This window comes from Chlorocebus sabaeus, chromosome 28 (genome assembly GCF_047675955.1).
Source record: "Chlorocebus sabaeus isolate Y175 chromosome 28, mChlSab1.0.hap1, whole genome shotgun sequence".
NCBI classification, from domain to species: Eukaryota; Metazoa; Chordata; class Mammalia; order Primates; family Cercopithecidae; genus Chlorocebus; species Chlorocebus sabaeus.
In genome coordinates, this window is record NC_132931.1 from 883,613 (window position 1) to 899,834 (window position 16,222).

The 16,222-nt window shown below is 42.9% G+C and overlaps 1 protein-coding gene across 1 annotated transcript; it reads left to right on the forward strand.

The window, feature by feature from the left end:
• The first annotated feature begins 12,873 nt into the window (after nt 1–12,873).
• LOC140710603 (large ribosomal subunit protein uL11-like) lies at nt 12,874–13,495 on the forward strand. The gene has a single exon (XM_073012640.1). It carries the CDS (start codon nt 12,939–12,941, stop codon nt 13,434–13,436), a length of 498 nt encoding a protein of 165 aa, XP_072868741.1. The 5' UTR covers nt 12,874–12,938; the 3' UTR covers nt 13,437–13,495.
• Nucleotides 13,496–16,222: the final 2,727 nt, after the last annotated feature.

The following is a 16,222-nucleotide window of genomic DNA, read 5'->3' on the forward strand; positions in this document are numbered from 1 at the left end:
TTGATGAGGCTTAGCAAATGGATATATCTGAATACCCACTGTCACTATCAAGATATAGAACTTTCTGCTTAGATGCAGTGGCTCATGCCTGTAATCTCAACTTTGGGAGGCTGAATTGGGAGGACTGCATGAGGCCAGGAGTTCCAGGACAACCTGGGCAACATGAATGCACCCGGTTACAAAATTTTTTAGAAACGGCCGAGCGCGGTGGCTCACGCCTGTAATCCCAACACTTTGGGAGGCCAAGGCGGGTGGATCACCTGAGGTTGGGAGTTCAAGACCAGCCTGACCAACATGGAGAAACCCCGTCTCAACTAAAAGTACAAAATTAGCCAGGCGTGGTGGCCTATGCCTGTAATCCCAGCTAATTGGGAGGCTGAGGCAGGATAATTGCTCGAACCCGGGAGGCAGAGGTTGCAGTTAACTGAGATTGCATCAACGCACTCCAGCCTAGGCGACGAGCAAAACTCCATCTCAAAAAAAAAAAAAAAAAATTTAAATTAGCCAGGTATGGTGGCATGCACCTGTGGTCCTAGTTTCTCAGGGGGCTGAGGCAAAAGAATCACTTGAGCCAGGAATTAGAGGCAGCAGTGAGCTGTGACTGCAATACTGCATACCAGTCAGAGCGACAGAGGAAGGCGCTGTCACAAAAAAAAAAAAAATTAAGGCCAGGAGCGATGGCTCACACCTGTACTCCTGACACTTGGAGAAGGCAAAGTAGGAGCATCCCTTGACCCCAGGAGTTCCAGACCAGCTTGGGCAATATAGTGATATATCATCTCTACAAATAATATTTTAAAATTTAGCCAAGCGTGTGGGCAAAGGCCTGTAGTCCCAGCTACTTGGGAGGCTGATCACTTGGGTCCAGGTGGGGAAGTCTGTAATGAGTAGCGCCATTGCACTCCAGCCTGAGCAACACAATGAGACCCTGTCTCAAAACAAAAACAAAAACAAATCAACAAAAAAGAACTTTCCCTAGGGCTCTGCGGTGGCTCATGCCTGTAATCACAGCACTTTGGGATGCAGGCTGATCACCTGAGGTCAGGAGTTTGAGACCAGCCTGGACTACACGGTGAAACCCTGTCTCTACTAAAAATATAAAAATCAGCCAGGTGTGGTGGTGCACGCCTGTGGTCTCAGCTACTCAGGAGGCTGAGGCAGGAGAATTGCTTTAAACTGGAAGGCAGAGGTGGCAGTGAGCCAAGATCAAGCCATTACACTCCAGCATGGGCAATAAAGCAAGACTCCGACTCAAAAAAAAAAAAAAAAAGAAAGAAAGAAAACTTTCCTGTTACTCCAGGGAGTTGCCTCTGACCCCTCCCAGTCAATCCACCTTCCACCCCGACCCAGGCAACCACTGATCTGCTCTGTGTCACTACAGATTAGATTTGGTGTTTCTAGAATGTCACATCAGTAGAATTATACGGGATGCTCTTTTGGGTCTGGTTTCTTCCACACAGCATGTTTTTGAGATTCATCCATTTCCTGTATGTTTCAGTATCTTGTTCCCAAGGACCATTTTTAGCAACAGAAAACAGAACAAATTTCATGAGTATTTCAGTTGCACACCTTTCTTCGGATAAGATTCTTTGAATCAATTTTATGACATGAAATGTTGTCTACCACTTTGCAGCTGCTGAAAAGAAAAGATACATCCTCTTTCTTTTCTTTCTTTTTTCTTTTTCTCTTTTTTTTGAGATGGAGTTTCACTCTTATTTTCTGGGCTGGAGTGCAATGGTGCGATCTTGGCTCACCAAAACCTCTGCCTCCTGGGTTCCAGCGATTTTCCTGCCACAGCCTCCTGAGTAGCTAGGATTACAGGCATATGCCACCATGCCCAGATAATAATTTTTGTGTTTTTAGTAGAGACGGGGTTTCACTATGTTGACCAGACTGGTCTCAAACTCCTGACCTTAAGTGATCCACCTGCCTTGGCCTCCCAAAATGCTGGAAACATATTTTATTGCATTTTTAAAATATCACAAAGGGGTCTCAGGAATCATTTGGCATCTTCTTCTTTTTTTTTTTTTTTGAAATGGAGCCTTGCTCTGTTGCCCAAGCTGGAGGGCAGTGGCATGCTATCAGCTCACTACAACCTCCGCCTCCCAGGTTCAAGCGATCCTCCTGCCTCAGCCTTCCCGAGTAGCTGAACAATAGCCACATGCCACCACGCCCAGCTAATTTTATATTTTTAGTAGAGAAGGGGTTTCGCCATGTTGGCCAGGCTGGTCTCAAACCCCTGACCTCCAGTGATCCACCAGCCTCAGCCTCCCAAAGTGCTGGGATTACAGGCGTGAGCCACCATGCCCAGCCAGCATCTTCTTATTTCTATAAGTCTTATTCATAGACTCTTAGATCTTATTCATCAGCATCCTGATCTGTTTCCTTTTTTTTTTTTTTTTTGGAGACGGAGTCTTGCTCTGTTGCCCAGGCTGAAGTGCAGTGGCACAATCTCGGCTCACTGCAAGCTCTGCCTCCTGGGCTCACGCCATTCTCCTCAATCAGTCTCCCGAATAGCTGGGACTACAGGCGCCTGCCACAACACCCAGCTAATTTTTTTGTATTTTTAGTAGAGATGGGGTTTCACCATGTTAGTCAGGATGGTCTCGATCTCGTGACCTCGTGATCCACCCACTTTGGCCTCCCAAAGTGCTGGGATTACAGGCATGAGCCACCGTGCCCAGCCTGATCTGTTTTTTTCAGAGACACAGATACTATCCAACATTTTTCTTTTTCTTTCCTTTTCTTTTTTCTTTTTTTTTAAGACAGAGTCTCGCTCTATTGCCCAGGCTGGAGTGCAGTGGCACAATCTCAGCTAACTGCAACCTCCACTTCCCAGGTTCAAGCAATTCTCCTGCCTCAGCCTAACAAGAAGCTGGTATTACAGGTGCTCACGACCACACCTGGATAATTTTTGTATTTTTAGTAGAGACAGGGTTTTACCATGTTGGCCAGGCTGGTCTCAAACTCCTGACCTGAACCGACCCTCCAGCCTCGGCCTCCCAAAGTGCTGAGGTTACAGGCATCAGCTGCCACACCCGGCCAGTCATTCAACATTTTTCTGATATCTTTGTTTTAGCTGTTGTGCTTTACTGAATTAAAGTATCTGAATTTGGTAAACATTTGTAAATCAAAGAAAATTACTGAAGCATGTCTCAGTCATTTTTAGAGGTCATTTTGCCAAAGTTGAGGATGCAGTGGGAGGAAAAAAGAAGTAAAAACCACAGGAAATATTTGTGATGCATGCTTTTTTTTTTTTTTCCAAAGACGGTTTGGGGACTTCAATATTTAAAGGGAAAAAGAGGCCAGGCTCGGTGACGCATGCCTGTAATTCCAGCACTTTGGGACGCCTAGGCAGGCAGATCACCTGACGTCAGGAGTTTGATATCAGCCTGGCCAACATGGTGAAACCCCGTCTCTACTAAAAACACAAAAATTAGCTGAGCGTGGTGGTGCGTGCCTGTAATCCCGGCTACTCGGGAGGCTGAGGCAGGAGAATTGCTTGAACCCAGGAGGCAGAGGTTGCAGTGAGCTCAGATTGCACCACTGCACTGCAGCCTGGGCAACAGAGCAAGACTCAATCTTAAATAAATAAATAAATAAATAAATAAATAAAGGGAAAAAGAGTGAGTAGTAGGGGAATGCAAAATTAAAAAACAAGCGGGGAGGGAGAACAAATGGAAGCACCAAACGATTGTGTTCCTTTCAGTCGTTGATCAGCGTTTACAGCATCCACATTTTACATATGGAAAGAAAAGGGAGGAGAAATAGTCAATTATGTATTTATCTTGCGCTCAGTGAATCTGCATTTTTTCATAAGATAAATAAACATAGAGTACAGGAAGCAGCCAGATACGCTCCTCTCCGGTGCACAGAGGGATGACTTTTAGTTCTGTCCTTTGTCCTTTACCTGTGAAGACAAGTTTTTCGTTTATGTTGTCAGGGTGAAATTCAACAGAACTGTTTTGGCCAGGCATGGTGGCTCGTGCCTATACTACCAGCACTTTAGGAGGCCAAGGTAGGTGGATTGCATGAGGCCAGGAGTTGGAGACCAGCCTGGCCACCATGGTGAAACCCCATCTCTACTACAAATACAAAAATTAGCCAGGTGTGGTGGTGCACACCTGTAATCCTAGTTACTCAGGAGGCTGAGGCAGGAGAATCGCTTGAACCAGGATGTAGAGGTTGCAATCAGCTGAGATGGTGCAATTGCATGCCAGCCTGGGCAACAGAGCAAGACTCTGTCTCAAAACAAAACCAGAACTGATTTACATGAAATTCAAGAAATTAAACCAAACTGTTGGTTTTCCTTTCACATATTCAATATCAGTAACTCATCTTTCTGGGTTTGAGATACTGAATGAGCGATGTCTGGCCTCATCCAAACCCTAGTAGATTTCTCACCCTGCGGAAGTTTTATGTAACACGCTTGTGCTGAAGTTTTCTGATGAAAGATCATAGCTACAAAATCTTTTATCATTTGAAGGAACAAGTGTAATACAACCCAAGAAATTTTGAATATCAAGACCCTACCCTCTTCCCTGAATAATGACTGTGAAAGGAAAATAACTCTCAGGACCACCAACTCACTAAGCCAAAGGCAAAAGTCAAGCTGGAAACTGGATCATTCAAACCTGCCTCTCCCATTTTGTCCCTAAATAGATAGCTACAAAGATTTTTTTTTTTTTTTTTTTTTTTTGAAACGGAGTCTCGCGCTGTCACCCAGGCTGGAGTGCAGTGGCGCGATGTCAGCTCACTGCAAGCTCTGCCTCCTGGGTTCATGTCATTCTGCCTCAGCCTGCAGAGTAGCTGGGACTACAGGCGCCCGCCACCACGCCTGGCTCATTTTTTGTATTTTCAGTAAAGATGGGGTTTCACCATGTTAGCCAGGATGGTCTCAATCTCCTGATCTCATGATCCGTCTGCCTCGGCCTCCCAAAGTTCTGGGATTACTGGCGTGAGCCACCTTACCCGACCTACAAAGATTTTTTTTTTTAAAAAGCTACGTACCTCCCTCACGATTCGCCCATGAGGAAATTCCTTGTGGACCTCAAGATTTTGACCTTAGAACAGTTCTGCTGAATTTCACCCTGAAAATGTAAATTGATAGCTTATCCTTGCAGGACAAAGGATAGACCCCAAGGTCATCCCTCTGCTCATGTGAGACAATTAATTGTGTATCTGACTGCTTCCTCTGCCCCATGTTTACTTTCTCTTTTAAAAAACAAACAAACAAACAAAAACCTTAAAAAAAATAGGCCAGGTGCGGTGGCTCACACCTGTAATCCCAGCACTTTGGGAGGCCAAGGCAGGCAGATCAAGAGGTCAGGAGATTGAGACTATCCTGGCTAACACGGCAGAACCCCGTCTCTACTAAAAATACAAAAAAATTAGCCAGACATGGTGTCAGGAGCCTGTAATCCCAGCTACTCGGGAGGCTGAGGCAGCAGAAGGGCATGAACCCGGGAGGCAGAGCCTACAGTGAGCCGAGATCGCGCCACTGCACTCCAGCCTGAGCAACAGAGCGAGACTCCGTCTCAAAAACAAAACAAAACAAAACAAGACAAAAAATAGAGACAGAGTCTTGCTATGTTGCCCAGGCCAGTCCCAAACTCCTGACCTCAAGTGATCCGCCCGCCTTGGCCTCCCAATGTGCTGGGAGTACAGGCATGAGCCACCACGTCCGGTTGCTGTCCTGAGTTTCATGGAGACTTCATGACATAGGCATGATTTGGTTTTTAGTTTGTTTTTTGTTCTGTTTTGTTTTTGAGACAGGAGCCTAGCTCTGTCACCAAGTCTGGCAAGCAGTGGTGCAATCATAGCTTGCTGCAGCCTTGATTTCCTGGACTCAAGTGATCCTCCCATCTCCACCTCCTGAGTAGCATTACCATGCCTGGCTAATTGTTTTATTTGTAGAGATGGATTCTCACTATGTTGCCCAGGCTGATCTTAAACTCCTAGCCTCAGGCAATCTTCCTGCCTTGGCCTCCCACAGTGCTGGATTTCAGACATGAGCCACCGCCATGGCCACATAGACATGATTGGTTAAATAATTGGTCACTGATGATCAACTCAACCTTCAACTCCTCCCTATCCCTGGAAATCTGGGGGGAGAGGGCTGAAATTTCCAACCCCCTAATCACAAGGTTGACTCCTCTGGCAACCAGTCCTCATTTTGAGGCTATTCACGAGGCCCCAGAAATCAGTCATCTCATTAGCATCCACAAAGACACTTACCACTTTGCAGATTTCAAGGGTTTCAGGAGCTGCACACCCAGGAAACAGGGGCAGAGACCATATATGTGCATTTGTGTATATATGTATATATATGTGTGTGTGTGTGTGTGTGTGTATTCTTTGTGTGTGTTCTTTCTTTTACACTGTAGTTTTCAGATCTTACAAATATATATTATTATTTCATGTTTATATAATAAAAGGAAAATAAAATCTCGGGACCTCAGACTCGCTATGCTACAGGGAAAAGTCAAGCTGGGAACTGGGTCACGCAAACCTGTCACCCATTTTATTTGATAAAGAGAGAACTACAGGCCAGGCACCGTGGCTCACGCCTGTAATCCCGGCACTTTGGGAGGCCGGGGCAGTCAGATCATGAGGTCAGGAGATCGAGACCATCCTGGCTAACACGGTAAAACCCTGTCTCTATGAAAAATACAACAACAACAAAAAAAGTAACCACGCATGGTGGTGGGCACCTATTGTCCCAGTTACTCAGGAGGCTGAGGCAGGAGAATGGCGTGAACCCGGGAGGTGGAGCTTGCAGTGAGCCGAGATAGCGCCACTGCACTCCAGCCTGGGAGACAGAGCAAGACTCCCTCTCAGAAAAAAAAAAAAAAAAAAAAAAAACATATCTACAAAGATAAAAGTCTGCATACCTCCCTCAGAATTTGCTCCAAGAAAATTCCTTGTGTGCCTCAAGATATTGACCCTAAAAGAGTTCTGTTGAGGCTGAGTGCAGTGGCTCATGCCTATAATCCCAGCACTTTGGGAGACTGAGGCAGGTGGATCATCTGAGGTCAGGAATTCGAGACCAGCCTGACCAACATGGTGAAACCCTGTCTCTACTAAAAATACAAACACTAGCCAGGTATGGTGGTGGGTGCCTGTAATCCCAGGTACATGGGAGGCTGAGGCAGGAGAATTGCTTGAACTCGGGAGACAGAGGTTGCAATGAACCAAGATCATGCCACTGCACTCCAGCCTGGGCGACAGAACAAGACTCCACCTCAGAAAAAAAAATAAAAGAGTTCTGTTGAATTTCACCCTGATAATGTCTATGGATAACTTATGTTCACAAGTGATGGACAAAGGACAGAACTAATAGTCACGCTTCCACCCGCCTGAGACAAATCCATGTCTGCCTGCCTCCTCTACTCTATGTTTATTTATCTTATGTAAAATGCAGATTCACTAAGTGCAAAATTAATGTGCAGGTGGTTCTTCTACCCTCTCCTTCCACATGTAAAATGTGGATTCAGTAAACACTGATCAAAAGATTCAAATGCAACTGCTTTCGAATGCAACTCTGTTAGATATATACCTTCTCTTTTCTCTTTCTTTGCTTTTTCCCCTACTGCCTGCTCTTTTCCCTTTATTTATAGAAGTCCCCAAACCCTCTTTGGAAAAAGCACAGATAGCAGATGTGTCTTGTACTTTTGCGTGTGTGTGTGTGTGTGTGTTTCCTGGACACGCCCTCAACATTGGCAAAATCAACTAAAATGAATCAGACGCATCTCAGTCCTTTTCTTTGGCTTGCGATATAAATGGAATCATAGAGGCCAGGCACGGTGGCTCACGCTTATAATCCCAGCACTTTGGGAGGCCGAGGCGGGTGGATCACCTGAGATCAGGAGTTCGAGACCAGCCTGGACAACATGGCAAAACCTTTTATCTACTAAAAATACAAGAAATTAGCAGGCTTGTTGATCCCGCCTGTAATACCAGCTACTTGGGAGGCTGAGGCAGAAGAATCACTTGAACCCAGGAGGTGGAGGTTGCAGTGTGCCAAGATCGTGCCAGCACACTCCAGCCTAGGTGACAGAGTGCAACTCCACCTCTAACTAAATAAATAAATGAAATCATAGAATGTGTGGTTATTTGCCTCTTAATGTTTTAAAATCAAACATTTACTCTATAATTCTGCTTTATACCAAAATTCATCAGAAATAATCTTTTTAGCTCTGTGATTTTATTTTCTTTTCAAAATTAGCTGAACATTATAGCAAAACTGAGTTACAATTTTCTCCTGCTTTCCCTGAAGAAAAGCCCTGAGGGATTTTGTTTTATTTTGTTTTTAGGTTTGTTTGTTTGTTTGTTTTGAGATACAGTTTTGCTCTTGTTGCCCAGGCTGGAGTGCAATGATGCGATCTCACTGCAACCTCCGCCTCCCAGGTTCTAGCAATTCTGGTGACTCAGCCTCCTGAGTAGTTGGGATTACAGGCACGTGCCACCACACCTGGCTAATTTTTCTATTTTCAGTAGAGACAGGGTTTCACCACCTTGGCCAGTCCGATCTTGAATTTCTGACTTCATGATCCACCCGCCTTGGCCTCCCAAAGTACTAGAATTACAAGCATGAACCACTGCGCCCGGCCATCTCTTTTCCATCAGTGGAAACATGTCTCTTGTACTGGAACAGGAATTTAAAGAAATTAAAGAATGTGTAAGCAGACACTCAGTTGTATGTAAGAAAACCCAATTCCCCCTGAGAAAGAAAGAGCTGAAGTCCTTTAAAAATTAGCTGCCTGTTTTTCTGTGGCTAGCGAGCCTTATCTCTCCTCCTTTCCCAGGCATTGTGAAGACCCTGATTCCCTAGCTGTGCAGCTGCAAGGTCACTAGACAGAGAAACTCAAGTCATAAAACATGTTTTTCCTTGAAAAGTAAGAAATGATGTAATGCATATCTCAATTAATTAAATAACTGTCTTGTTTCTTGCTTCTGTAATATGCTTCCCCTGCACAGATCTCCCTCTACCCCATGAAATGCTTTTTTATTTGTTTTTTTATTTTTTTCGAGACAGAGTCTCACTCTTTGGCCCAGGCTGGAGTGCAGTGGCACGATCTCAGCTCACTGCAACCTCCACCTCCTGGGTTCAAGCAATTCTCTGCCTCAGCCTCCTGAGTAGCTGGGATTACAGGGCCCGCCACCATGCCCTGCTAATTTTTGTATTTCTAGTAGAGACAGGGTTTCACCATCCTGGCCAGGCTTGTCTTGAACTCCTGACCTCAGGTGATCCACCTGCCTTGGCCTCCCAAAGTGCTAGGATTACAGGTGTGAGCCACCATGCCTGGCTTACAAAATGCTTAAAAGGTAACTTAACTCTATATTCAGGGCTCAGTCCTTTGGTTGTTAAGCTGACTGGGCTGGCACACCTAAAAAATAAATATTCTCCTCAGTCCCTTCGGTCTCTCTGATTCCTCATCAATACCACTACATTGCCTTATACATTTCCTTATACCTTTCCTTATAAAAAAACATACTCGGGTGGACACGGTGGCTCACACCTGTAATCCCAGCATTTTGGGAGGCCAGGGTGGGCAGATCATGAGGTCAGGAGATCAAGACCATCCAGGCTAACATGGTGAAACCCTTTCTCTACTAAAAAAAAAACCAAAAAATTAGCCAGGCATGGTGGCAGGTGCCTGCAGTCCCAGCTACTCAGGAGGCTGAGGCAGAGAGACCCTGTTAAGAGGGTCTCTCTGTTAAGAGGTCCACTGTTAAGAGACCCTGGCTTAAGCAGAGAGAAGTCTCCTTCTGCAAATACTAATGCCACTGGAAAATGAATACTCTGCCCTACCTTTTGGAAAAGAGAATATATAGAAATTGGCAACTGAGAGATTCAGATGGGTATACTGGCACTTTTAGATATGTTCATTTTAGATGATTATTTTTAATCAGAAATCTAGTGACTGGCCTCCCTCTTTGGGGTAAATCACTCTCAACACAGGACATTTAAGACATTTGACAGCTTAGTTGATTTTAGAATTGGATAACGTTCTCAAATAATTTTACATTTTTTAAAATAGGGAAATTCCAATATAGGGTTACCGGTTTTCCTTATTTTACAGATGGGGTCGAGGATTTGGTCTTTTGGGTTCCATTTTTGGAAAGGATGGTGTATTAAACCAGCCAAACAGTGTCTTTGGACTTATATTTTATATACTACAGCTATTACTTGGTAAGTATTTATCAATACAAAAATAAGGTTGTTATATTCCGTTTAGTACTTTGTGTCTTTGCGCTGAAGTGTCTTGATGTTAAATAAAAGCATGTGTTATTTATAGAGCCACTAGCATGTACAACATCTTTGTATTGTGAAAACTTGATTCGCTAAGATTTTATTATATTAATGTTGAATTTATGTCACTTGCTGTTTAATCATGGAGAGCTGTATCTCATGATGTCCAGAAAAACCAGTCCCATTCCAGAAATTATCACTCCCATGTTCCCTGTAAATGTGTTTCCTAGTTTTATAGACTCTGTAGCCTTGTAAAGATATCATATATTAAGGGGACGTTAATGAGAAACCATCTTCATAATCCCATCACCTTTACATATCCACTGTTTCTACAGTCTTCTGCTTTTAAAGATAATTTTGGGGCTGGGCGTGGTGGCTCATGCCTGTAATCCCAGCACTTTGGGAGGCCGAGGTGGGCGGATCACCTGAGGTTGGGAGTTTGAGGCCAGCCTGGCCAACATAAAGAAATCCCGTCTGTACTAAAAATACTGAAAGGGTGGCCTGCCCCTCCACACCTGTGGGTATTTCTCATCAGGTGGGACGAGAGACTGAGAAAAGAAATAAGACACAGAGACAAAGTACAGAGAAAAAAAAGTGGGCCCAGGGGACTGGCATTCCGCATACGGAGGACCCGCACCAGCACCAGTCTCTGAGTTTTCTTAGTATTTATTGATTATTAATACTTTAGTAAGAGGAATGTGGCAAGACAGCAGGGTGATAGTGGGATGTCTGGATGTGTACGTAGGCAAGATTTATGCTTTTTCCACCCAGATATCTCGGTGGAGTAAAGAATAACAAAGCAGCATTGCTGCCAACATGTCCCGCCTCCTGCCACAGAAGGGTTTTTCTCCCGTCTCAGAATTGAACAAATGTACAATCAGGTTTTATACCGAGACATTCCATTCCCTGGGGCAGGCAGGAGACAGAGGCCTTCCTCTCATTTCAACTGGAAGAGGCTTTCCTCTTTTACTAATCCTCCTCAGCACAGACCCTTCACGGGTGTCAGGCTGGGGGACGGTCAGGCCTTCTCATCCCACGAGGCCATATTTCAGACTATCACATGGGGAAAAACCTTGGACAATACCTGGCTGTCCAGGGCAGAGGTCCCTGCGGCTCTCCGCAGTGCATCGTGCCCCTGGTTTATCAAGACTGGAGAATGGCGATGACTTTTACCAAGCATACTGCCTGTAAACATTTTGTTAACAAGGCACATCCTGCACAGCCCTAGATCCCTTAAACCTTGATTCCATACAACACATGTTTCTGTGAGCTCAAGGTTGGGGCAAAGTTACAGATGAACAGCATCTCGGGCAAAGCAATTGTTCAAGGTACAGGTCAAAATGGAGTTTCTTGTGTCTTCCTTTTCTTTTTTTTTTTTCCTGAGACGGAGTCTCGCTCTGTCCCCCAGGCTGAAGTGCAGTGGCCAGATCTCAGCTCACTGCAAGCTCCGCCTCCCGGGTTTTACGCCATTCTCCTGCCTCAGCCTCCCGAGTAGCTGGGACTACAGGCGCCCGCCACCTCGCCCAGCTAGTTTTTTGTATTTTTTAGTAGAGACGGGGTTTCACTGTTAGCCAGGATGATCTCGATCTCCTAACCTCGTGATCCGCCTGTCTCGGCCTCCCAAAGTGCTGGGATTACAGGCTTGAGCCACCGCGCCTGGCCTTGTGTCTTCCTTTTCTACACAGACACAGTAACAGTCTGATCTCTCTTTCTTTTCCCTACGTATCCCCCTTTTGTTTTTTACAAAATCGCCATCGTCATTATGGCCCGTTTTTGCTAGTTGTTGTCTTTTTGGAGTTGTTGGGTACACCTGTAGACTAAAACAGACAGAACAGGCATACAAGGATTAATACAAAATCTACAATAGTGGAACTTTTGATAGTTTTAATCCAAGTGATGGGATTAAGGTCAGGCCATCAGCAGCTTTTACAATTGTCTCAGTTTTTGGTACCAAATGTAAATGGGCTTTTGATGCCTTAAAAATTTTGTTTTTTAATTTTGAAATATTTAAAGTAAGATTATTTTTTCTTTTTTGTAGATGGCATTTAACCGTGTCCCAGTGATGTTCAGACTCATCATAGGCTCGGGGTGTAATACAAAAATTTGACATAGTCACAGTGTAACTGAAAAAGATATTTCAAGCTCATGAGCCTATCTCTCATTTAAATGACAGTTTGTCTTAGATGATTAATTTGGTTTGCCAATTTTTGATCTATTTGGGTCTGAGAATTCCACTATCTTGAGGAATTCTTTTGTCAATTATTGACATATTTAGCAGTTTGAACAGAGGAGTGTAAAGCAAATCCAGCAGCCGCAGCAGTAGCTGTGACTGCAATAAGACCCATAATCCCTGTCATTAAAGTAAAAATGAATCCTTTGGATCTTGTCAGAACTTTTTAAAATACTTTTGTTAAAATATGGACGGATGGGGAAGCCTCTCATGGTCAGTCTATGGACACAGGGATCCACACGCCCTCTCTTGCCCTCACTAGTAGAACACAGTGCTGCCAATTAAAAGTTGAATCAATGCAAGTAAATAATCTAAAATTTTCACAGGTTATAGCTTGGGAATCTGGTTTAATAACTATGTTTTTGCTCTCGGCTTTCAGCTCGGAGGGGGCGAAGGTGCAACTTTCTTCGGTCGTCCCGAATCCGGGTTCATCCGACACCAACTGCCTCCACCATGCCACCGACGTTCGACCCCAAGGAGATCAAAGTCGTATACCTGAGGTGCACCAGAGGTGAAGTCGGTGCCACTTCTGCGCTGGCCCCCAAGATCGGCCCCCTGGGTTTGTCTCCAAAAAAGGTTGGTGATGACATTGCCAAGGCAACGGGTGCCTGGAAGGGCCTGAGGATTACAGTGAAACTGACCATTCAGAACAGACAGGCCCAGATTGAGGTGGTGCCTTCTGCCTCTGCCCTGATCATCAAAGCCCTCAAGGAACCACCAAGAGACAGAAAGAAACAGAAAAACATTAAACACAGTGGGAATATCACTTTTGATGAGATCATCAACATTGCTCGACAGATGCGACACCGATTCTTAGCCAGAGAACTCTCTGGAACCATTAAAGAGATCCTGGGGACTGCCCAGTCTGTGGGCTGTAATGTTGACGGCCGCCACCCTCATGACATCATAGATGACATCAACAGTGGTGCTGTAGAATGCCCAGCCAGTTAAGCACAAAGGAAAGTATTTCAATAAAGGATCATTTGACAACTAGTGGAAAAAAAAAAAAAAACTATGTTTTTAAAACTAGTATATAAGAGGATTTTACCTAACTTTGTAAAGGAATTTTTAGATTGGAATTTAGGTTGATAGTATAATATGGCTTATGATTTTTTGTTTTTATAGCTTGATTTCCAGACCAAATTTTAATGTGGTACAAAGCCACAGTAAGTTTTTATAATTTTGGATGTTTAGGACTAGTAACAGGACTAACTAACTTTGGTCGAGGTGATGAAATTCTCTTTTTTCCGCATTTTTATGGATAGGGTGGTTTTGACCTTTTATAAACCTGGTCTTCCCTTTTAGTTAAATCACTCTTATAGGTCGGATTAATGGGCCAGATGGATGGGGCCTGTGAACATGAGTCTGGCCCTTACAATTGTAATATAATCGTCCTCAAGGGGCCCAATTTATGATAGTTTTGAATTTGTTGTTTTGTAATACCACCGCAGTATCAGTCACACAGTTTTTCGAAACCAAGACTTTTGGGTCTTTTGATTTTTGGGGAATTTCTTTGGGGCAAGGCTACCCTTTAGGCCTAAATTGTAATGATCTTTGATAAGAAGAGTCCTGTAAATTATTTATCTGTGGCTCAAGTGACATTTCACTTACCATGTGATAAGTAAATCTCCTGGTGCCACTGATAGTATGTGTTTCTACCCACCAATTTTGGGTTGTAGACATTAAGCATCCTGGTGCCTTTTCTGGGCAAGTAGCGGGATAATAATACCCAATGGAAATATTTATTATTTTTTTTTAGGTTGGGCAGGGCAACGATCATCTAGTGGGGCCTGGTACCCATGCACTATTATTAACATGTATTTTAATAGGATTATTTATCCATGTGACTGCCCGAATTAAGGGCAGGAAAGGCACATAGGCCCAGTAAGTATAATTAGCTGCAGCTGTTTCTGCAGCCATGGGGAGACTTACCACCGTTGATATAATTATCAAAGCTGTAAGCAGTATATTTTCTAGAGTTTGTGTTACCCTTGTTTTTTTTAGGCTTTTTTTTTAGCTAACTGTGTCAGCTTCTTTAGTTGACCCCAGGTTGGCGGTTCCACTTTTTTGGTGGATGGCAGCTTTATCTGTTTTTTTGATATTGCCATTTTGTTTACTTGGCAAGTCGATGATGCTTGATTGTGGGTTTTTCGTTTTTGCGGAGGTGTTTTTTTTTTTTTTTTTCATCTTCGATGGGTTTATTGTAGATAAATGTCTAGTGGGTATTCATACAGGAAGCTGATTTTTTTCCAGTGAAACACAAGTAAAGCCTCTTCCCCATGTTATTACCTTTTTCATTTTTTATGTCTTATTTTTGTTCTTTTTTCACCAAATCAGTTTTTTTTTTTTTTTCAGTAAAATGTTGTTTTGTAGAAGTAGTGGTCTGATTTTTGTCAATGTTTAAAAAATTTAAAGTATAGAGTGCTAGATTAAGTTTTATTTGGGGAGTGTTATATTCCTATTTTTTTTGTTTGTTTAACTAATTGAGCTTTGAGTGTTCTATTAATTCTTTTAATTATGGCCTGTCCTTGGGAATTATAAGGGATTCCTGTTGTATGTGTAATTTTTCACTGATTTAAGAATTTTTGAAATGTTTTACTACAGTATCCTGGCCCATTATCTGTTTTAAATTTTTTTTGGAACTTCTATGATAGTAAAACAAGATAATAAATGTTTTTTAACATAGGAAGTACTTTGTTTTTTTGTCTAGCAGGTTGTTCACACAAAATGTGAATAAGTATCAACTGTCACATGGACAAATGACAATTTTTCAAATGAAGGTACATGTGTGACATCCATTTGCCATAACGTATTAGGACATAGACCTCTGGGATTAACTCCTGCCTCTTGAGTGGGCAGGTGTAGGACTTGACACTGAGTGCAATATTGTACAATATTTTTTGCCTGTTTCTATGTGATATCAAATATATTTTTTAGTCCTGTTGTATTTACATGAGTTAAGCATGAAGTTCTTGTGCTTTTATGAAGGCAGATGATACTAGCATGTCAGCTTGTTTGTTTTAGTTAAAGGCCCTGGTAAATTAGTATGTGCTCGAATATCAATAATATAAAATGGGAAATTTCTTTTTTTACAGTTTGTTGTGACAAATTAGACAACTGGTTTAACTGATCATCCATACCATATTTGATTAGGGCTGCCTCAATATCCTTTGTAGCCTGTACTACATATCAGAATCTGATACAGTGTTAATAGGCTGATTAAAATCTTGTAACACTGAAATGACAGCAACCAACTCTGCTCTTTCAGTTGAGTGATATTAAATTTCAATGACTCATTCTTTTGGCTTGGTGTAAACCACTTTTCCATTGCTAGAACCATCAGTAAACACCATCAGAGCACTTTTTTAAAGGTTTATGTCTGGTAATTTTATGTAAAACCCAAGTAGTCAATTTTAAAAACTGGAAGATTTTTGTTTTTGGGTAATGATTATCAATAATTTTCACAAAATTAGTAAGATCAATCTGTCAAGTACCAGAATTGATAAAGGCTTGTTTAACCTGTTCCTTGTTTAAAGGAACAATGATTTTATCTGGTCACTTCCATACAATTTTACTATCTATAATCTTGCCCGACCAATTAATGTAGCTATTTGATCTAAATACAATGTAAAAGTCTTAGTTGTACTGTGAGGAAGGAATGACCACTCCACAAGATCTGTATTTTGAACAATAATGTCTGTTGGAGAATGTGTAGTAGCAAAAATCAAAAGTTGGAG